The sequence below is a fragment of the Schistocerca cancellata genome, chromosome 2 (genome assembly GCF_023864275.1).
Source record: "Schistocerca cancellata isolate TAMUIC-IGC-003103 chromosome 2, iqSchCanc2.1, whole genome shotgun sequence".
Lineage (NCBI taxonomy): Eukaryota > Metazoa > Arthropoda > Insecta > Orthoptera > Acrididae > Schistocerca > Schistocerca cancellata.
Window position 1 is genome coordinate 1151626816 of NC_064627.1, and position 24661 is coordinate 1151651476.

Genomic DNA, 24661 nt, shown 5'->3' on the forward strand with positions numbered 1-24661 from the left:
TACTGGGTTCCACAAAGGGACAGATTATGAAGACGGAGCCCAGTAAATTTCACAAATCTTATCAGGCCATGTATATTCTTCCTGTCAGTATAATGCGTGTTGAGTGTAACATTGCAACGAACTCATATTTCAACGATAGACTGATTCATTCAATTTACGGATTCATCCTTTCAATTGGAGCAGGGTGTAAGATTGTTGAAATTCCTACCAACACTGTATACTTTCCAGTGACAGTAGATACATTGAACTACCTGAACTGTGTGTTGTGGACCAGAGTAGCCAACCTGTCGACTTTCGTGATGAGGAAGTCATTGTACGACTGCATCTGAGACAGGATGGGCGTGAGGTGTAAAAGCAGTCCAGACAGTGCAGAACACATCACTTGGCAGCAGAAGCGCCGTCGCTCAGTATATCCAACCAGTGGAATATGATGAGCAAATCGCAGGCCAGGAATACTCCTCACATAAACCATTTGCTTCAACGACATTTAACTAGAACGACGAAATTAGGATTGTCATCCAGCACCACAACGCTTTAACTCTTCCATGCAAAAGTTTCGTGTATTTCGATGGCTAATTTAAGAAACGGGATGGCAGTCGTACCGTGGGGTCAAGGCTTACACGTAACGCTTTGGCATTCCTGTTCCAGAAAGTCTGACATGAACCTAAGGGCGAAGAGATTGATCGTACACGTAATGTAGGCACAGCATCAACCCTTAAAACGTATGTCTCATCATCACTCTCGGATTTGAATGGTTTAGAAAATGCAGCACGATTCATAGACGGGCCGATGGGCAGAACAGCAGAAGAGTACCTCTAAAAAGCATTATGGGTTACTTTGAGGACTTGCAGCGAATTATTATGGATGCCAAACAGGAACTTATTCTGATACGGAGTGCAACGGATAGCAACTCATACGTTCAACAAGCTCAAGAGGACAAATTATAAGGAAAATGCCACACTTCACTGTGACAGATGAGGAGCAATTCGACACCTGTAACTTAAATAATGTCGGGGTCTAATTGAATTCTGAATTCTATCTGTACGACAGTTTACTGATACAGTGGGACCAGAGTGTATACAGTCTAGCATTTGACATGTATGCAAGGTTCCGTGCTTATTACTATGAGGGTGTTGTAGAGGAAGGATGCCTACCATTGTGTACAACCTTGTATCAATACGTTACAAGTTGAGTCAGCAAGAGAAGTGAATAGGATACAACATTACCAAGTGCTATGGCAGGAGAGGGCGCTAGGGCACAATATACGAGGAAGAGCTCTAACCTCTAGGAGAAAACCATGCATACTGTGACTGTGGCTGCGTGGTACAGCACGTATCAGACTGCACTCTCTGTAGCAAAGTATGACGGAATTAATGGTCTCTAGCATCGAAACCCTGCATTTCTGCACATAAATTCATTAGACCTTTTTTGCTCCATATCCTCTCGTCAATCAATCCCTAGAATTTCTACATGGCGGATAAGATCACCCTGTATAGAAATCCGTCAGCATCGACCCAGCTATTTTGTGATGTGGAATAACCAATCCATTTAACTAACGCTCTATTCCCTCGAGGCAATATGACCCTCTCTATGAGATACACGTCTGGTTCTGAGCTCTTGTATAACTCTTCTGTGTAAAAGCATCCTGCAGTTTCATTACCACTGCTGTCCTTTAAGAGGTAGGGTCTAGGATTCGTTCTCCGCACTTTGGAAACTGTGAATATCCCATTTGATCTGTTTGTCACGTATGATTTGTCAAATGCTGTGTTTTGAAATACATAATAAATCACCTACATTAAATCATTGTTTGCGTGGATCTAACATTTTAATACTTTTGTGTGCTGTATCAAGAAGTCTGTTATCATGAAATTCGATCGGTCTTTTTTTTATTGTGCGATATGTGCTTCGATCATACTGTGCAATTATTTGCGGACGGATATCGATCCATTTGTGTGAGCCACGAAGATTGAATAGCATCAACATTTGCGCTTTCACTGCCCTATTCAGCCTTTCCACAATACTCGCCTTCAGATGGATCAATGTGGAGTAGCGATGTATTCCTTTCCGCTCAAGCAGTATTGAAATGTCTATTGTAAAACTCGCTACCGTGATCTGTTTGAAGGCTGCCTGCGCTTTGGTATGTCCCCGCCTGTTCAACTACTCAAACACGTGCGCTATATCCTTCCCTGTTTTCGCTTTCATGGGTATTGCCCAGGCCAATTTAGAATAAGTATCAATGACCATTAAAATATATTGAATCCGTTATTTATACGTGAATATTCCCACGTGTCTAGAAGATCTGCCTTCCTCAGATCGTACAAACCTTCATATATCTACGTAGATATGTTATGCATGCTGGTTTGTGCAGTTCGTGAACTACAGTCTTCATGCATATTCAATGATACCTCTTCCTCTAAGCTCAGAAATTATTGAAACAACTTCATTCGAATCAGCTATATTACAGTGGTAGCTGATGCCATGAGCAATCATAGCCGATTTATTAGTTCACTGGGATCAATATAATATATATACTGTGGGAGTCGATTACTCACTATTTTATGCTGAATGTCAATACCATCACTGTTGCTATTGTTTTTTCACCATCTAATATGGGTTTTATAATAGATTTGTATTTCACATTGCTTCAGCTTTTCAGATTCTTGTGCAGATCAGCCAAAGGCTCTATTTCACGATACATTTCCGGATCGTTTGGCGAATAATTTACAGTTTTTGTGCGTGTTAGGAAAACAAGGTTCAGTAGACCAAGTGTTCTATGACATTACGTATCCCCTATCCATATTGTTTTTCATTTAATGTTATAGGCTGCATGCCCAACTTGTATTGTTTTTCACTGATACCAAATGTTTTATCCATCCTAGTGTCGCTGTGACGGTTTATGAAATTGGCCATAGCGTGATTGTCGTCGTTGTGGGATTTCGGTGAGAGTTCATTCAGGGATTCAGTAACGGCTTTAAAGTTTTCTCACAGTTTCTGCTCCCGCTTAAAATGCTCTAATCTCAGCAACCGTAACTTCTCTCGAATGACCTTCCATGCCTCGAGACTTCATGCTTAGTCGACATGTGGTTGTATACTAACCGAACATCAGTACAGCGTGACGTTTTATATATCCGCTCTTCTTCTTCTTATGCTGCTTCCAGTTCTCGGTGACAGCTATTTTCCCTTCAATTAAGTCGCCTACTTTCTTTCCAATTGCATTAACCCCTTCTCAATAACAGCTATCTCCCCCTCAGTTAAGTCGTTTACTTTCTTTTCAATTGCATTAACCCGATCATTCAATGTACTGTTCAGTCTCAGAAGGGTATGACAATACATCTCTAGTTCCTTGTGTTGAGTGGTACTTAAGATAGGTAAATAAATTAGTGAAATCAATATGAAGTGAAGTAGAAATTAGAAAATAAATGAAAAACTTAGTTTATTTTAGAAGAATTGCACACTGGCAAACAGCGAGCAAAGCAGCAGTGGCAACGGCCGGCGCTTGACGTCAGCTCGTTTAGGAGAGAAGCGGAAACTGTCGATTCAGCCGTCAGGGCATCGCCCGACCGGCTCACGTCAAGAAGATTCTCCGAGAAGCTTTTCAACGTGACAGTAGAAGCCATCGCCCTCCCCACATAAGCGGATGCTGTCGATTCGGCCGTCAGGGCATCGTCCGACCGGCTCACGTGTTTCTCAATTGTCACATGTGATCACAGGCCCTCGCCTACATTCCAAGAGCCAATGACCGACGTTAAGAAGATTATTCGAGAAGCTTTCCAACGTGCCAGAAGAGGCAATGATCGTGAAGTCGTTCACCTCCAGTGAACTGAAGTGAATAAATGCGCGAGACGCAGTGGGCCCGACAGGAGTAGTAGTTTTCTGTTCTGTTTCGGTGCTGAAGACCGTCATGCAGGAAGAGACTACATCGTACACAGACGCACCAAGTCCGCCGCTGTAATGGAATAGCAAGCAGCAGCCTCGGCGACAGAAGACAGAAGTTAGAAGGTATTTGAAGTCTGATTTTACGCACCCGGGTGACTCGTGAGGACGGGAAGGAGGCGGCCTCACATCAGCAGTCACCTGTCAGCTGGGATGAAGATCTGACAGCCAAAGACTGGCAAGCGGGAGTCCGGTGTTCGAGTCCGGGACACTGGCCTTCCCCCGCCGCGCCGCTCCGCTGGCCGACGCACAACACTGACACACGCGGCCGCTTAGAGAAGAGAAACACTGGGACGCCGCATCCAAGGTATCACCATCCGATGCACGACTTCGCTCTCAATAATTAAACGGGCCACCGCACGAGGCACGTCTCCAGTCAACTGGGCGAGACGGCGACACGAGATACACACCGCCAAGCGTAATCTGACGCCGCTGCTGACGCAGCAGAAGGCTTCGCAAACTACACAGCTGCCGCTCTATCAGCCAGAACAATCGAGTAAGGGAACAGTTGTACAAATCTTCAATAAAAGTTATCTTGTGTAAAAATGTCGTTTCATTCTACCTCATACCCGAGCTAAGGAAGAACCCACGCTGCCCACATGTTGTTAAGAGAGAAAAAGTAATTTATTTAGTGTTTTTCACCCTGACATAATGCTTTAGAATCAAATGCCCTTTGCAGTAATGCTCATCCTGACAATTGACTAGCATCAAAAGAGAAAACCTAGTTACATTTAGTGACAGAAATGTTACACTTGTGTTCACCTCCAACTTTATGTAGAATAGTATGAATTTTCCTGTCCATGTGCGAGCGAATGCACATCCATCCTATCATATTGAGCTCCCAGCATGCATGCGAATTTATCCACGGTGATGTGTATACTTATGTCCTGACCTGTTCCCACGGCCATGTATATATACAGCAACTCTTGGAACTTCGATCTATATCTGCCATCATTCAACTTTTTTATTTTACCAATAATGAGAAACCCATACTGTGTGTGATTCCAGCAATCTGCACATAACTTCACATAAATCATTGAACGCCATATTGGTTCCTAAGTGAGCGTGGTAAATGTGTTTTAAACTTACATTGACCTGTTTGAATGCCTGACCTGTAATTAGGTTCGCATTATCCCTCTGCAGCTGTCTTGGGATTCTGGAGTATGTCTGACTCAGATAAATACATAAACAGCCACATGGCGATCAAAACTGAAATATCGTCGAATTTGCTCCTGGTTTCCCACAGTAATAACATCAAATATTAACATTGAGTTTGATTTTTTCGAGTGAAGGGATATCACTGCTCTCGCTGAATGTCGTGTATGTCACACCATCTACACCCTACAATATCCCCTGTAATAGTTGGTATTTGGGCTGAAATAGTGTTTCTGAAAATACACATGCATGCTCAAAGTAGACTCCATCCGGATGTGTTAGCAGTGACATGAGAACATCTGTCTTACCACAGTTCGATGGACCTACAATTATTGCACATACTCGTATGTAGTCAGGAAGGAGTGTGCCATTGTTCTTCTGGTCTTGTTGCATGCCGCAACAGTTCCAGTGCCTTACAACAAAGTCTTCATGCTTCACCCACCCTACCATGACACCTACTACTTCAGATACTGGCATGCAATGGGTTTTAATAGAAAATGATGAACACTATGCCCTGTCATTATAATGACTACGTCAAGTACTGACGTACAATGGGCTTTCATGGAGAATTTAGTTAAATAGCATAATTTTCTGCTGTTGCATGTCTGCAGTGGAAATACTGGTAGCAACAGCTTCAGTGGTAACAAGTAAAACACATACATGGTTACATACATTTTTATTCAGTAATTATACATGGGATGCACTACATCAACAGGTTCTTACTTTATCTTAACACCAGTACAGAATATAGAAAATAAAGCCTTCTTGTAAGCACAGAATTCAACATGTAGTTCTGTCAAACTTATTTGCTGTACATCGGTTTCCCTTGACACCGTGCTGAAACGCTGCTCGAAGTTGTCTACATGCACACTGTTTGTGTGGACATACTCTGCAGTACCCCTATACACAGCTTTAACACAAGGCAACCATCTGTTCAGTCATTCCGACAATATGAATTTCATCATCTGAACAAGCTATGATGGAGTGATGTAGATAAATGGACGTGCCACCCATTTTCACATGTAGACTCATTGTACACTGTTGTAATGAATAGAGTTACAGCAGCACAGTAAATGTACAAAGGAAGATGGCTCGGATGATACTCGGTGGTCAACTGCTGCTTGATGGTGGCTTTCCCATGACACAGTTCGTCCCATTCCACCTCCATAAGTCGCACTTTAACACTCTTAGCTGCACTCTTGATCTCTGTCACAACTCGCCAGTCACTATCTGCAGATGCTTCTATACCAATGTGTAAATGCTTCGAACCACTAGCGCCGGCCGATGTGGCCGAGCGTTTCTAGGCGCTTCAGTCTGGAACCGCGCTGTCGCTACGGTCGCAGGTTCGAATCCTGCCTCGGGCATGGATGTGTGTGATGTCCTTAGGTTAGTTACGTTTAAGTAGTTCTAAGTCTAGGGGACTGATGACCTCAGATGTTAAGCCCCTTAGTGCTTAGAGCCATTGCGAACGAACCTCTAGCGGTTAAATTGTATACTGAAGTGAGCAGTAGTGTGCACATAGCTTAACTGGTATCCTCTCATCCACTACATCCTCACTTTGTCCATGCACTGTCAATGATTATTCTGTGATGACGCCTGTGATGGGTCCAGTATAGACCTGTGTCACGCTAATTGGGACCCACAGTGCACTTCTGTGAGTCAGGGGCTGGCTGGGTGTCTTCAGCTGATAGTAACAGCTCATTGTCCTGTTCCAGCAAGGTGACCAGGTGCGCAACAGCATTCCAGGACGCATCCACTGCTGTCGGTCCAGCCAGGCTGGGACACATCGCTGCTGCAGACCCCGACAGCCTGGGGGCGTTGCATCCACTGATGAGTGAAGGACAAAAACTGTTACTTGCGACAATAGCAGCACGAACACTTCATACCCCTCACACGACGGTAAGCACAGTCATTAAGACAGGGGTACTTACTCTTCCGCGACTTCTTCCTATTCTGCCTGTGCTGCTCCTGCTGGGCAGCACTGGACATTCCAGTCTGTCGTTTCACGCTGACTGCAACTGAGGCCGCAGACCTGCTGGGCCTGCCTTATATCGCCGATGTGATCAGACGCTGCATTCCTAAGGGCTACTGCCAATTTCAAGCACCTCTAATGGTATAAGTGTGTTGTGGGTGCACTTGGGCTTTCCTTCCAGAAGTGAAACGGCGCCGCCATTTTGAATTTCCCGACAATTGCCATGTGGGCTGTCGGATGGGAGTTCAGCAGAGCCTTGAGGCCCATTTCTGAAATTCCTGCCAAAATCCTAAATTTCAGTCAAAATTCGAAACTCCAACCCTTAGGGTAGGTGGGGAATGGAGAGGGGATGGGGTGGCGGTGGGGACCCACATGCCAGCTGAGGAAAACCCAGGATGTCATCTGAGGTTGTGTGAGTGTGGGGCGTAAGTAATAGATCAATTTAATCGTTTTGCATAACAATTTGATATCAAAAGTGTCCTTGAAAACCACTTACCCTACTACTTTCAAATACCTGGTGAAATTTGAGGAGATGGGAATCTTGGTAAGAAACGAAAAACTGTGTCCTTGTAATATTGCAACAGTTGAAGTTGGATGGCAGGAGTGCACACATCAGGTGAACAGAAATCCATGACACCAGTGAATATACATGATACATGTGCTAATGCACTGAGGGTTGGATAACACCATTCAGTTTGCATTGGGGTCTTAAAATGACAACAATGTAGTGTCCTAACAGGCCATGTAATTAATATACATGGTGACTGTAATTAAAGATAAACTGCTGTAGAAATAGCACCACTGGTCAGAATGACGTCGAATTGCAACAGAATATTGTCGAAGAAGGGAGAAAAGGTATGGAAGAAGAAAAATACATAGTTACAAAATGTAGCAATAGATGGTGCTGTAAGCATCATGATTGAATAGTGGTTGACTACAAGTGACAAAGTCCGCCCTCGTGGTCTCGCGGTAGCGTTCTCGCTTCCCGAGCACGGGGTCCCGCGTTCGATTCCTGGCGGGGTCAGGGATTTTTCGTGCCTCGAGATGACTGGGTGTTGTTGTGTCGTCTTCATCATCATCATTCATCCCCGTTACGGTCGGAGGAAGGCAACGGCAAACCACCTCCATTAGGACCTTGCCTAGTAAGGCGGTGCAGGTGTGCAGGTCTCCCGCATCGTTCCCCTACGCTCTGTAAAGAAGCATGGGACTTCATTTCCATTTTTTTCCACAAGTGACAAATGAATCATACATCAATGCCTAAGGTGTACGTTTGACATGAAATGAACTGTACTACTCAGTGTCCATGGGTTTACAGGCGTGATACTGTTAGTTACATAAGTCTATCCACCATAGCAAGGCCATATCACATCGGATGGGAAAAATCGTGTTTTAATTTTCCTGAGGCCAAAAACCGCATAAAAAGCCTCAATCAGAACTCCCTGCCTATCAATATTGTGCATCTGATAGCTTCCTTCCTCTCACGCCATCCATCCTATGTTACCCTCCATGACACCAACTCCTGTATCTTTTATCCCACTGCTGGTATCCCCTGGGGTCCATCCTCTCCCCTCTCCTTTATCTCCTGTACACTGATGATATTCCCAAGCCAACCTCTCCTGTCCACCTCCTCCATTATGCTGATGACACCGCATTCCTGGCTCTCTATACTTCAACAGTTGCAACACACCCTCCAAACCCACCTTGACCAGTTCAACACTAACACTTGGTGTAACCAGTGGTTCCTTGTTATGAACCTCTCCAAATTCCTCATCCGTCCTATCCTACGTTATGCCAGCATTCGCTGGATCTCTGCCCCCCCTCCTGTTTTTATAAGGCCCTCCAAATCCTAGAACGCCATTGCTCCACCTTGCCTTCTGTATCTGCTTCCTCTACGTGAATCCTGTATGACCTCATCCCCTTCCCCCACCTCCTCCTGTTCCTCCAATGTCTCCACATCCTTTACACTGTCAGCAGGCTTGATCCCCCCACCCCCTGGTTTCCTCCTTCCTCTCCACCCCCCATCTGTTGCCGTGCCTCTATCGCTGTATCCTTCCCTCTCTCCACCTCCACACCCTCCATCTCCTTCATCATGTAAATTTCCAGAACCTCCCCCTTCCGGAAGTTGAACTTCTCCATGACCTCTACTCTTCCTTCCAACTGCAACCTGGCCTTGTCCCCCTCCCTCCCCAGGCCCTCCCTTTCCCTCTCCTCCTCCCAGAGTGGACTTCTCTCCTTCCCCCTGAGTCCCTGCACCCCCCCCACCTCCTCGGCTGTTTTCCTGTCCTGTCCCTTCTCTCCCCAGCCCTCCTTCGGCGCGACCCCACCTCAGCCCCCTTTCTCTCCCCTCCTCCTCTCCTGTATTTCCCTTTTCCCTTGTCCCCCCACCCTTGTAGATGCTGCCAGGTTTTTATTCGTTATCAGTGTGCTGCGTTACTGTTGTGTTTCAGTGCTGTTATATAATGTCATCTAGTGACGTGGTTATAATTGTGTGCTCAAGCTGTTTATTGCCCATGACTGTTCCGTGCTACACCATCCGTCACGTGGCTGTTTTAATTGTTCTGCAACTTTTTATGCTCTGGCACTACTTTGCCTGGTGCCTTTTAATCTAGTGTGTATTTTTTGTATAAAATACTTTTTTAGATTTATATCTCCGTTTTACAGTCACCGCTTTTTATGCTTTCTTTTCTTATGTTCCGCCTTTTTTGTTTCTATTTTGCACCGTGTTTTCTTCTTTATATTGTTTTAAATGTCTTCCAGTCTATTTATGTCTCATGGCTGAAGATCAGCGCTTATGCTGCTGCCAGCCCGCCCCTGATGGGGAATGGAAATTACAATAAAGGAGGGAAAGAAATCAATCAAAATCAAATCGGATTATTAATTTACGAGCTACTGGAGCAAAATATGTCCAATATGCTGTCCACCGTTTCCTGTAACAAGTTGAAATTCAAAAACAGCATGTTCAGAATGTGTTGCGCAATGAGTGCCTTCAATGCAACTAAGTTTGCTATTAGAACACTGAACACAACAATAGCCCCACAGCCAGAAGTCACACAGATTAAGATCAGGTGATTGGGACGGCCAGGTTGTAGGGAAATGGTGGCTGATAATTCCAGCATTTCTGAAATGGCACTTCAGCAGCCACTTAACTGGATTTGCAGTGCGCGGAGGTGCGCCATCTTGTGTACAAATGATCCCATCCACGCTGTTGGAGAGCTGGAACGATAGGGTTGCGCAAAAGACATTCATAGCGCTTACCAATGACAGTACAGGTAACAGGACCAGAAGCACCGGTCTCCTCGAGTAAAATATGGCCCTATGATAAACAATGCCACACACCTGCACAACACAGTGACGTTTTCACGATGAAGTGGTACTGGTTGATTTGCGTGTGTATTTTCCGTTGCCCATATTCGACAATTCTGTGTATTGACATATCCTGTCAGACTGAAGTGGGCTTCGTCCGTCCACAAAATCTTCCACAGCCAGTCATTATGCACTTCCATGAGAGCAACAAATTCTAAAGCAAAGGTTTCTCTTGCTGGCAGGTCAACTGGAAGCAACTCGTGCACATGGGTAATTTTGAAAGGATAGCAAAGAAGGATGTTTCGTAGGATTTGAAGCACCGTGCTCCAACGTTCGGGCAGTTCTCCGCGCACAACACGTTCGCACACCACCACTCGTCTCCTCCTGCATTGTTGTGGTCACTGCTTACTCTTACGTCGAATCAATTCGTTTTCTCCATCTACCAGGTTGGACATCTAAAGAATGCGCCTTTTCGAATTTCCAAATCATTTTCTCCAGACCCAAGGCAGTCATCGGACTAACGCCGTTTTTCAACTCCTTCGGTGCCCGGAAGTGCACAGTCATCATTCTTGAAATACAGCTTTACAAGCGGAGCGCGATCCTGCATTGCGACAGTCATGACGAAAGTCACAGACGCGAAAGGAGGAAAAGCCGTGTACCCAGCGTGTTTATACCAACTTCAATGGGCCGTGCACATGACAGGTGTTTTTACTTACGTATACTGACACATAAAGCGCCATCTACTGATCAATTTTCACACTATTTTTTTTTTCTTCTGCCATACTTCTCCCCCCTTCTCCGATAATATTCAGTTGCAATTTGACGTCATTCTGACCAGTGGTGTTATTTCTACAGTGCTTTGAAAGTTAACCTTTAATTATAATCACCCTGAATTTTACAAAAGTGCTGCTGTTCGTATTCCTTATTTCTACAAGTTTACGACCAGCCGCAGTCCCACGTCTGCTTCAGTGGTGAATCATCTGAAAATAAATTTAGGGCACGTCGGGCCACACGCCCAACATGCCTCGCTATCTTCCTGTAAGTACCCCGGCTACACCTATGTAATAATTCCAACGAAGTCAATGTCCAGATCACATCCAACGCTTTTTTTCGGGAATCAGATTGTGTCCTGCATTGATTTTAAACTGGTAAGGTTCATGCAATTTTAACCATTGCCTCCGTACATTAGAGATTACCCTGGTCCTAAAGCTGCTGGCTGTGGTTTAATTGCTGAAACTGACCGTTCAACTGCTCAAGAACCCAATGATAGGCCTCTGCTGTCAGTAATAACGCCTGTTAAGCTAAACGTCACATCACCTGATCAGCCGTGCTTCCCAACTCCTCTCAGGGCATTTCAATAAATGCTACCACGGAAAATGACAACAAACAAACAAAACAGAACTTCAGCAATATTGGCAGACGCTCCAGCGAAAGACGCGCAGCAATACGGTCCACTGACAGAAAAGGAAACCTATTTTCTAAAAACGTTGGCATGGTCAGCCTCGATTACATAGAAAAAAACTCCTCAAATAAAGCGCAGAAACGAAATAGGCTTTTCTAAGAAGATTGTCCAAGATGCAGAAGATGTGGATGAGGACGCACTGTGTCTTACGTGTCTTAAACCATTTTCTCACAATAATCCAGGTGATGAAAGGATTCAGTGTGCAAGCTGTAGGCGGGGGCACATCGCCCAGTCTTAAAACTGACGTGAAAGAATTTTTTTTTTAATCTTCGAAATGTGAAGATCTCATCAGGCGTTCAGACGAAGAATGATAAATAGTCTGGCTTGCATTTCTGTCAATCCGGTAATATAACAACGATCGCACGATGTATTATTGTAGTTTTTGTGATAAAGCTGTAAGCATTTGTGTTAAAACGAACTGTGACTATTAAAGTCGATATATTTTCAATTAAATAACCAATGTCGTAACCAAATTAAATGATAAAATCACAACTGTTGGGCCACCTTGCCCCGTAGGTGGGGCAGACTGGGCCGCGTGGTATTTCTGTACTAAATATTCTTTTTATGAATACACAAGCAGTGAGAGGTCTTAATTACTTAGGTGTAAATGTGCTGAAGCAATGTACCAATGTTTCCACACAAAAAAGATTAATGGAAATGTTTTAAATATAACCTGGAAAAAAATCAAGAAAGTAGTGGTCCACCCTGTCACTGCCTCCCCTACAGTGAGTTGTCCGCCGAACTGGCACACACTACAGCGACATCATTCCAACATTCGGCCGCAATAGCGAGACACAAAACGATGAAGTTCTGTTTTACAGACTTCACAGCCACTTCGGCAAAGAAACTGAATTTAGCTATACTCCTGAAGAATTTGTTAATGATATTACCACACTAAACTCCGCCTGGGGCCACTTGCCTCGCAACAGCCACTGCCGGTCCCAAGCCCGGATGAAGGAAGGGGTTTGAGCATTGGGCTAACAACCTAGTCCTGTAAAAAACTCTTTGTTACGAAACACAAACTTGCCACGGACGTGGATGGATACAATGGAATACGAAAACTGCAAAGGGAAAACGGTATACGATTTAGAATTTTTGATTTTGGATCTTGGAATGTTCAGAGCCTCTATAGACCAGGAACAATCCAGACTATGGTCTCAGAAATTAACCGATATGAACTGGACCTGGTGGCGGTACAAGAGACAAGATGGCTACGAGAGGCTACTCACAAAGAGGATGGATACACTCTATTCTACGGCGGATGTGTAGATAAACACGAATTCGGCGATGGTTTTATAATACACAACAAATCAGCAAATTCGGTGAAGGTATTCAAAGCTGTTAACGAGAGAATATCCTACATAGTACTTGTAAACCAAGTGTCAGACATCATATTCATCAATGTTCGTGCCCCAAGTGAGGAAAAAATAGATGAGGAAAAGGAAGAGTTCTATGACCAACTAGAACAACCCAATTGAGAGCACACCAACTAGAAATATCAGGGTAGTCCTAGAAAATTTTAATGGAAAATCAGGAAAAGAAGAATTCTACATACCAATTATAGGAAGGCACAGTTTGCATGATGGGACCAATGAGAATGGTCAGACGATGGTCAACTTAGCTATCTCAAAGAACCTGAGAGTAAGTTCGACTTACTTCGAACACAAGAGAATGCATAAGGGAACATGGTTTTCACCAGATGGAAGAACCACCAACCAGATAGATCACATCTTGGTGGACCAGCGCTATAGCCATAGAGTCATGGACGTCAGGTCGTATAGAGGAGCCGACTGTGCATCAGACCACTTCCTCATTGTGTGCAGGCTTAAACTCGTGTTCACCTACATGCCTAAGAAGAAGGGTACTCTAGAACCTGCTCTGAATGTTGAGGAACTACGAGAATGTCCCATTAAAGAACAATATGCTATAGAAATCAAAAACCGTTTTGGGGTCCTAGAGACCCTGGAAGCAAGAGAGAACGTGGAGGAAAGGCGGAAAGAAGTAAAGTCCACGGTACTAAGTGCAGCGAAGGATACATTGGGAAGAAAGAAGATAATGAAGAAGAGGAAATGGTTCAACGAGACATGCCAGAAGGCTACAGAAAAGAGAAGGAAGGCGAGGGAGAAGTGGCTAGCTGACAGGGAGAATGAGCAGAAAAGGAAACATTTTATCAACATCAGAAGGGAGACAAAGCGAATCCTAAGAGCAGAGAAGATAATATATCAAACCAGTTTGCTAGAACAAGTTGAGGCAGAGAGCCAAAACAAGAACTCAAGGCAATTCTTCGAATACATAAAAAATCGAAAACGTGGATTTCAGAGTCCAGCTTTTTTCATTAGAGATAAGAAAGGCAACTTGATAAATGACAAGGAAAGAACTGTAGAAAGATGGAAAGAATACTTCTCAGAACTTTTTAATCGCCCAGACCCGGATGAGATATTACCAGAAAACACTACGGAGGAAAGGAAAGATTAAGAAGAAAGGGAAGTTAGTGAAGAAGACGTGAAGATCGCAATCAAAGGACTGAGAAACAACAAAGCCCCAGGGGAGGACAGAATAACATCAGATTTAATCAAAGAGGTGAGAGCTTACATTTAGAGATATATAAACTGACCCAGTTGATATGGGAGAAGAATGGAAATTTTCTATAATATGCCCAATATACAAGAAAGGAAGCAAAATGGAATGTGGAATCTACAGAGGAATCAGCTTGTTGAATGTAACGTATAAGTTGCTGTCCATCATTATCCTCAGAAAAATGCAACCATTCATAGAGAACAACATACAGGAGTACAAAGCTGGCTTTCGACCAAATCGATCGACAATAGCTCACATTTTCACAGTAAGACAATTGTTTGAAAAACACTGGGAATATGATAAAGATACCTAGAGCCTGTTCGTCGATTTTCAACGTGCATATGACAGCATCCACAGAAATAGCCTATACAATGGAATATGTTGTTGTTGTTGTTGTGGTCTTCAGTCCTGAGACTGGTTTGATGCAGCTTTCCATGCTACTCTATCCTGTGCAAGCCTCCTCATCTCCCAGTACCTACTGCAACCTACATCCTTCAGAATCTGCTTAGTGTATTCATCTCTTGGTCTCCCCCTACGATTTTTACCCTCCACGCTGCCCTCCAATACTAAATTGGTGATCCCTTGATGCCTCAGAACATGTCCTACCAACCGATCCCTTCTTCTGGTCAAGTTGTGCCACAAACTTCTCTTCTCCCCTATTCTATTCAGTACCTCCTCATTAGTTACGTGATCTACCCATCTAATCTTCAGCATTCTTCTGTAGCACCACATTTCGAAAGCTTCTATTCTCTTCTTGTCCAAACTATTTACCGTCCATGTTTCACTTCCATACATGGCTACACTCCATACAAATACTTTCAGAAATGACTTCCTGACACTTAAATCTATACTCGATGTTAACAAATTTCTCTTCTTCAGAAACGCTTTCCTTGCCATTGCCAGTCTACATTTTATATCCTCTCTACTTCGACCATCATCAGTTATTTTGCTCCCCAAATAGCAAAACTCCTTTACTACTTTCAGTGTCTCATTTCCTAATCTAATTCCCTCAGCATCACCCGACTTAATTCGACTACATTCCACTATCCTCGTTTTGCTCTTGTTGATGTTCATCTTATATCCTCCCTTCAAGATACCATCCATTCCGTTCAACTGCTCTTCCAAGTCCTTTGCTGTCTCTGACAGAATTACAATGTCATCGGCAAACCTCAAAGTTTTTATTTCTTCTCCATGGATTTTAATACCTACTCCGAAATTTTCTTTTGTTTCCTTTACTGCTTGCTCAATATTGGAATATGTGACTTCAGAATCCCTGAGAAGCTAGTGAGAATGGTGCAAGCGTGTATAGAAGGGTCAAAAGCAGCAGTACGTTTCCGAGGAGCCACATCAGAAACATTCGAGATTGAGACAGGCTTCAGACAAGGGGATGCTCTCTCATGTATTCAGTTCAATGTCATCTTAGAGAAAGTAATAAAAGAAGTTTAGGCAACAGGAGTGGTCTGGGGTGGAGATGGACGCTTCAATTGTCTCGCATATGCAGATGACATAGTACTACTAAGTGAATCAAAGCACGAGTTGAAAGGAATGTACCAGAAAATGGACAATTATGCACAGAAGGTAGGGCTCAAAGTGAATCAAGACAGAACAGATTGCATGCAATTAGGAAGAAGACAAGAGCAGGAAGAATTTCTTGAGACAGATGGCAAGAGGTTCAAGGGAGTACACCAGTTCTAATACTTGGGATCTTGGTTTACAACGGACAACAACATAAAAATGGACGTCAAGGAAAGAATAGAAGTGGGAATGAAATAGATGCATTCCCTCTGAGAGACGTTTGGCTCTAAATCGATCTCAGTCAACACTAAGATGAAAATCTACAACACAGTGATATGCCCAGCGGTTATGTGCGGTTCAGAAACATGGAGCATGACTAAGCGAGAAAAGGGAAAAACTATTAATATTTGAAAGAAGAGTAATGAGGAAGATATGCGAACCAGTTTTAGATAATGGAGAATGAAGGAGGAGGAAAAACAAGGAAATCTACGTTCTGATGCGACAACCAACAATCCTACAGAAGGTAAAGAGCAAAAGAATACAATGTGTGGGCCATGTAGCCCATATGCCAGTTGGAAGACAGGCGAAGATAGCACTAGCCGGGAAACCAAACGCCAAACGCCCCACTGGACGACCAAGGCAGCGCTGGATGGACGAACTGGAAAAGCCCTGGGAATTGAAGACACCTAGAGGATCCGGGCACTAAACAGGAAGGAATGGAGGCAGTTTGTGGAAGCAGCGTGTGGTCTGCAGGGCCTGTGATCGCTGAATATCTATCTGTTATCATACTGAAGTAATAGTTATTTCCGAAAGAAAAATCGAAAACTAAAATTAAAAATGTAACTTTTGACAAATTAGTATTAAAAGAACCACATTGGCTAAAGATTTTTGTTGTGTGCTAGCTGAACCACGGCCAGCTTAGAGCTCAAGCGACACAATGCAAAATTTAAACTGAGGGTGTATCGTAAATATCAGCGAAACCAAACCATTTTCGCCAGATTTAGATTTATTTGTAAAGGTCTAAACAAGTGCCCAAGTAACGGAAACTAATGTATGAAGGAGGGAAAGGGGAGGGGTTGTAAAATGACATGGCGCTCTTTCCGCCTGCAGCCGTTAGCATTTCGCAGTTGAAAGCTGGCAGCGGCGCTGCGAGCTGTCAGGGATCTGCTCACACTGCCCCAGATATAACAGGGTGACTCAAGAAGATATTCAAATATTTTAACATGTTACTCTACAAGTGAAACAAAAGAATAATGTTCATATAAACCTAGATCCGCAAATGTTTAGTTACGACTGATAAAAGGTTTTGCCTGAAATTTGATAACTTCACTAATATAAAGCCATCACAAATCTGTACGTGTTTAAAGTAAAGCACGATTTCCATTTATTTTGTTATTATTGGTCTGGTGAATCCAATAAAACACGTCCGAGACGAGTATCTGCAGTAGTTTTCCAGAACATCCCGACAAGCAAAGACTATTATACAAGTAAATTTGTTTACTTTCCATTAGGAATGTAGAAACGTTCATGTCATTGTTGGCAAACGTTAGTAAGTGGTTTCAGTCGTTTCCTATTCTTGAAATGAATTAGTTTTCTGTATTGTTCAGTAAAAGAACATACTAACAACAGTATAATTAGGTAAAATCACATAGTAACTGATGTAGTTTGTAGATTATTTATGAAATAGGGATGCCTTTCAAAATTAAATTCTCTACAACTTCTGTTGAAAAGTTTGTGCAATTGCCTGGAATTTAAGAAACAAATTTGTCCAAGTAGCTAATAAATTAACAATTTTACGTAATTACTTCTATGCTTCTCTGGATGTTCTGCAAAACTACAGCAGATACACGTCTCGGATGTGTTTTATTAAATTCACCAGATCAATAACAACAAAATAAATGGAAAGCGTGCTTTACTTCAACCTCGTACAGTTTTACGATGGCTTCGTATTAGCGAAGTTACTAAATTTCAGGTAAAATATTTTATTAGCCGTACCTCCGTAGCTAAACATTTGCGGACTTATTTTTATATTAACTTTTTTCTTTAGTTTTATTTGTAGAATAACATATTAAAATATTTGCATATCTTCGTGAATCATCCTGTAGTACACTACCTTTTTTCCTCTCCTCGCTTTCTAAATTTAATAGCTATGGTCCCATTTTCTGTAAAAACGTCAACGCCTGTCTGCCGCTAACACGACTGTCAGCTGTCTACTTAATTTATTGTCATGGAACACAAAAAAGATTATATTTGGAACACTGTATCAATATTTCATAATTTCGCAGTAGTTAGAAAGATTTAAGTCAATGTAGACGTGTTGGAAATTTTGTGATCCGTGCACATACTCCACATCAGCTTCAAAAGTAAGTTATAGATAAACTAGACGTATTATTTATGTACGATTATTTAGATATTTTCCACTGGCTTTCAATCGGCGAATCAGCGCTCGCATCGCAGTGACAAGAGAGCGGCGCGTAGCCAACGCCACTCTTTCCCTTCGAGGCGTTGGCAAAGCACAGCGAGAGAACTCAAGCCCGTACAGTGGGCAGTTTCAAGCTCAAACAGCTCTCACAACTTCCTCCCAGGTCGTGTGAACAGTAAAACTACGTGGGACAGGAAGGAATTACAGACATTGGCTGCAAGTAGGCATTTATTTAAATCAATGAGGAAAATTAAAAATTTGTGACAGTTCGGGTTTCGAATCAGGTTCTCCTGCTTACTAAGGTGATGGGCTGATCACTAAGCCATCCGGACTCGGTACAACTGAAGCGAGTGCCCTAACACCCCTACCATCAGACACATATTCTCAACTCACTCACACACACACACACACACACACACACACTACTAATTTAGTTCCCCCTGCCAACTATTCTCATTACTCGCGGCATTTCATCGATTCCCGTAACAGTTCGAGTCTGGTATGCACACGGACTGAAGAGATCATCGGCCGTCCTCGACTTAATTGTATATCTATGGTCTCTGTTCTTTCTGACATTTCCGAAAGAATAGACACCACATGTACGCCTCCTTTGTGTTGACAGCAGCGATTTCCGTTCCGCCAATGGCACAGTGGCTGCCATGCACCGACGTTCCGCAACGGCGTATCGCCCTCCCTGACTCAACTGCCGCTTGGAGCCCTTACTCTTCCCATTGAGTCCAATCGCCGCAAAAACTGTGGTTCCGGAGACTTTACACTGGTACAAATACGGAGAAGTTATTTAAGACTGCAAAGACTGTTGTTACCTGTCTGAACAAGTTTCGCCAGTACGCTTGTCACGCGCGTCGAATCTCGCAAGACAGTACGAGTAACCAATGTGAACGTACTATACTTTCGCTAAGAGAGGACTCACCATAGCGTGTGTTGAGGGCGTCAGGACTTGCGACTTAGGAGCGTCGAGCCGCTGCTTACAGGCATGCGCACTGAGGGCACTTGGTGGGGAAGTGGTGGGTGGGGGCAGGCCTTGGTGTCGCTGCAAGGTCATCTCGATTCTCCTCGGTGACACACACACACACACAGCTCAGCACGCTCCGCATAAGAACAGAACTGGCATATCTTCTGAGATCCACACAAATTCCGCAACTTTTGCACTGCATTTAATGGCTCATGATTTTATATTATTTGAAGGGCCAAAGCTTCAAATCAGGTAGACAAGAGATGGAGAAATTTTCTGAAGTGAGGTACTAGTACATAACCGTGTCGTATGAGTTATATCGACGCTGAAGATATGTCACATGCGAGATATCGATGTTTTCAATATGCCTGATTTTCGACATATTAGGTACTGATTCTCATTTTTGAAAAATTGTTGCATTCGCAATAGGAAATTCTTATTATTTAAATTTGTTCTATGAGAAGTCTGCCGTTCAGCACATCCCTTTCATCGCGTTGTTAGCTGTTAGTAACATCAGCCCACTTGTTAAAACCTGGTTTATTTGTTTTTGGCGAAGCTCGTAGCCAGAACATCAGTTAAAAGCACTCACTAGAGAGTATCAATTCACACTGTTTCATTCTTAGCATTGGTGCTCAGCACTAAGCAAAGAAGGGGAGGCTGAAAGGTGGAACGGATAAATAGAAGGGCTATACAAGGATTATGAATTTGGAAGTCAGTATTACGGATGGAGAAGAGGAAGTAGATGATGATGACAAGGGAGATCTGGTACGGCGAAGATTGTTTGATAGAATGTTGAAAGAGCGAAGCCAAAACACGGCCCTTGAAATAGACGACATTCCCGCAGAATTATTGCGTTCCTTAGGAGAGTCAGCTATGACAGCACTACTGCACCCACTACGTAAAATGCATGAGACAGGTGAATCAGCCTCAGACTTCAAGAAGAATGTCGTAATTTCAATTTCAAAGAAGGCTAGTAATGCCAGGTGTCAATATTACTGAATCATCACTTCACTAAGTCATGGTTTCAAAATACTGACACCAATTGTTTTCAGAGCACTGGAGAAACTGCTCTAAGGTGCCTCGAAGATGATCAATTTGGGTTCGAAAGAATTGTAGAAACATGCGAAACCATACTACTCCTAGAAAATTCCGCTGAAAATAGGGTGACGGTAGGCAAAACTACGTTTAATACGTTTGTAGATTAAATATTTTGCCAATTGACTGGAATACACACTTCAACGTACTCAAGGTAGCCGGAATAAAATACAAAGAGTGAAAGATTATCTATAACTAGTACAGAAACCAGACTGCAGTTAAATGGAAGAAAAAACATGAAGTACTAGCAGTAACTGGAAAGGGAGTGAACGAGGTTGTAACCAAGTGTCCATATTATTCAACCAAGGAGAAATTTGGTAAGAGGTTCGTGGAAAGAAACAAATAATTTGATATTTGTTTGATGTATACTGATGACACTATGATTCTGTCAGAGGCGGCACAGAACTTGAACAAGCAGTTGAACAGAACTGACAGTATCTTTGAAAAGAGGTTATAATACGAAAAAAAAGAGAGTAATGTAATGTAGTCGAATTAAGTCAAACAATGTAGAGGAAATTAGATTAGGAAATGAAACACTAAAAGCAGTAGTTTGGTTTTCTTATTTGGACAGCAAAAAAGCTGATAATGACCAAAGTAGAGAAGTAGAGAGGATATAAAATGCAGACTGGCAATAACGAGAAAAAGAGAAATTTTGTAACATCAAATATAAATTGAAGTGTTGGGAAGTTTTATTTAAAAGCCTTTGTCCAGAATGTAGCTTTGTATAAAAGTGAAAGGTTGTCGATAAACAGTACAGACAAGTAGAGAATAGAAGCTTTTGAAATGTGATGCCAAGGCAGAGTGCTAAAGATTAGATGTGTGTGTAACGCTACTGGAGGCGCTAGAATATAGTAAAGGGATATTAATCACCAGTTGAGAATAGTTCGCTGCTACCTAACCATCAGAGACCTTAAAATTCTATATGGCTCATCTGTAGAAGGTGTATAGCGCGGGTTCTTCATGCACTGTGGCTTTAAGCCCTTATAGAAGCATGGCTCTGTCATGAGGAGACGAATCAGAGAATTAAACAAACATATTAATAAATGGATATTGAATATTGAAAGAAAAGCATGAAGATTATGGTCCTGTAGGAGAATAATGTGGGCTATAACCAAAGGCTAAATGTTAACCGTCAGTTCATTGGCATCAAACATAAATTCATTCTGAATGTTGACCTCACGCAGGTTGTTACTGAACACAGCACAGAACCAAGAAACCAAAATGGTTGTATCTGCTGAGCAAGCAGAGCGTACACAGGAAGTAATGAACGTAAACTGAATGAATTGAGCCGTGCAACAAATCACTTGAACTGCATCAATGTTCTGGAGTTCAACAATTCCACATAAGTCTTCATACAGTGACAGAATCCACCTCGGCTGATAAGCTCAGTCACTAACAGCCCTTCTGTGAGTCAATGGCCACGAGCACTGATAGTCATAAATAATTCCAAGTCTCAAAATGGTGCACATCCAAAAATCTGCTGTGAAGAGGCATAGAATCGACAGAAAACTCTAAGGCCATCACCTATCCATTCAGTAATATGATTAAGAGATCGGGCATATAACCTGTATCCGGATCTCTGAATGGTAGTCTGAAAGCAACTCTTCGAAGATTTTCTATTCAGGTGCTATTTTCAGATACTGTTTGTCATGGCCATAATTTCCGATCTACTGATTTACGTTTCCTGTGCCATTTGTACTTTTGTACTGCAAAGAAATGAACGGAGCGAACTTAAAAAAATGAATATAGTGCTGTTCCTGTAATGCAGTTCAGGTAAATCAGTAAAGGAAGTCAAGGTGGTACGGAATATTGAAATACAATTTACTGTAAGATTGTAAATAACTTAAATAATGCACCTATGAATTTTATGGAGTTCAATTCATAATATGTAGTAAAGAAAACTTGCCAAAGTTATAAAATTACTTTTCCTTCTCGTTTTACAATCCAGCCTCCCACTTTTCCCACTCTGCCCCAGGAATGGGACGCAGTAGGGGATGAAAAAATAGTTTTTCCTAGCAGTATACAGTACTGACGAAGAAGAATTTTTAAAAAGATTTTTACAGTATTCACGAAGCAGTTCATATCCTTCTGCCACTATTTTTTATTCAACTGGTCTTGATTACTCTGCATCCATTCATTTATTCTTTCAGTTTTCGTGTTTCCTCTGTCTCCCTCTCAGCTCCTTCTCATTTTTCATTCTATATTGTGTCTTTCAAAATTGCTGTCCCTTCTTTCTTCTGAAATTTTCTCTTTATATTTTCTTTTGCTCTTCTGTAGAGTACTAAAATACGAATCCTTTGATCACTGCTGTCCAAGAGCACCTGAGCTTTGCCAAATTTTAGTTAAAAAAGTGTTATTAACAAGTTGATTCTGTTAGTCGGGCTACATTCTATCTGTTCAGTGCACTTTTCAGCTGCTAATAAAGATAGAGATTATACGCCACTTTCAGTACTTCAATTCTAATATACATATCAGACGACGTGTGGCTGTCAGCTGTCTCTGTGGGGAGAAAATTTGCTTTCGAGGAAACAGTTGCTATTGGAAGACCATATTGCAGTTCCCTTAAAGCCGGTGGTGGCGGAGTTCATCTTGGGTCTCTAGACGCATGGTGCTCTAAAAATCCTTTCCACAGAGTAGCAACATCCCTCGGGGTCCAACGCAGCCAAGTTCGCACCCACAATGCAACACGTGGGTTGACACATTCTGCCACATTAAACTCTGGATTTCGAGTCTCGGTCCGGCACACACTTTTAATCTGCCCGGATGTTTCACATCAGGTACCCTTCGCTGTGAAAAATCTCATTCTGACCTGTGTTTCATGAACCACGAATGTAGTGGATTCAACGTATGGTAAGAGTTAGGCAGAATAGGCAGCAACAATACTGCAGTCTTACTTCCACAGACTTATAACAACCAAGTTTTCCGTATCAGCTGAATATCCATCTGGTATAAGAACAGGGACTCTTTCCTAGACTTCGAAAATTCAAATTTTCTTGTCCACACTAAAAATAAGTTTGATGTCATGTAGACTGTAGTTTGCTCACCAGACCATTCGCCTGATTGTAGCTGCAGTTCCAATTCTTGTTTCATTTCTTCGTGGAAAAACAAGCATAAGAGGCGTATACGCTATTTCAGTAGTCACTGACGTAGCACAAGTAAACGTTTTTCCCGTCTCTGCGGACGGTACACTGTGTGTCGCTTTTCTTACGAGCTACGTTCTCAGACCGATTCTTAGGTTTATTCTAAAGCATGTTTCTTCACAGTTAAATACGAGGGTTGGAACTTAAATAGTGGCAACTATTTATTCACAACCGATACAAAAGGGTTACATGTTTGCAGCTGTTACTGTCCTTAAAAGTAGCCACCAGCGTTTTGTAGAACCCATTGCCAGCGATGTGGAAGGCGTAGTATACCGTTAGCAGAGCCTGTTCTGTTTATGGTGCGAATGGAGCGGTCTACTACCTGTCGAATCTCTGGAACAGTTCTGAGGCGAATGCCACGAAGTTGTTCCTTCATCTTCGGAATTAATCAGAGTCACAAGGACTTAAGTCTGGGGAGTATGGTGGATGGTACAGCACTTCCCAGTCCCATCGACCGAACAGAGCAGCCACAGCTTGCGCTGTAAGCGCCCGCGCATTGTCGTGCAAAATGATGGGTGGGTTGCGCAGAAAGTGTCACCGCTTCATTCGCAAAGCTGATCGCAGGCGATGCTGCAAAAACGAACAGTAAGACTGAGCACTGATATAGAGTCAATCTTGATCCAAATCAGTTGTTCCTGTTTCGAAAACATACTGACATGGTTACGTGAGACCGCTCACCCACAAGTTCCTCTGTTTCCCTCCATTGTGCGCACGCCAGTGACGTGGGAAGGGCGAGTTCATTTGCTCAGAGGTGAGGTAGGTATGTCAACAACTTGTGCTATCAGTGACAATAGTAGATTCTATTGCATAGCGTTCCACAGCAGTGTTGTCACTATTTAAGTTCCAACCTACGTATTACGCCTGGTGTTACGTGGTTTCTGTCAAGAATTTCTGTAATCGGTCAAAAAGCTATTCAGATGAACTGTAAACGAAGTCTGTGACAAGCACCAGACGTTACCTTTCTTATAACATCAACCACCTAAAATACATAAAGGTGTAACTGTCGATCAAAAATACCTTTGTAGCAGTTTTGTGTTCTTTTTAAGTTGCTAATACCTACTTAACCTGAACGGTTAGGGTAAAATTGACTAATACCCCATCCTTTCCCATCTAT

The 24661-nt window shown here is 42.7% G+C and overlaps 1 protein-coding gene across 1 annotated transcript in view; it reads right to left on the reverse strand.

Moving 5' to 3' along the window:
- Positions 1–19402, reverse strand: part of LOC126161287 (cytochrome P450 9e2-like) — a 95146-nt gene extending 75744 nt beyond the window's left edge. Inside the window, exon 1 of the mRNA XM_049917026.1 lies at positions 19271–19402. Within this exon, the coding sequence (XP_049772983.1) occupies positions 19271–19402 (132 nt within the window). The remainder of the gene's footprint in view (positions 1–19270) is intronic.
- Between the last annotated feature and the right edge of the window lie 5259 nt (positions 19403–24661).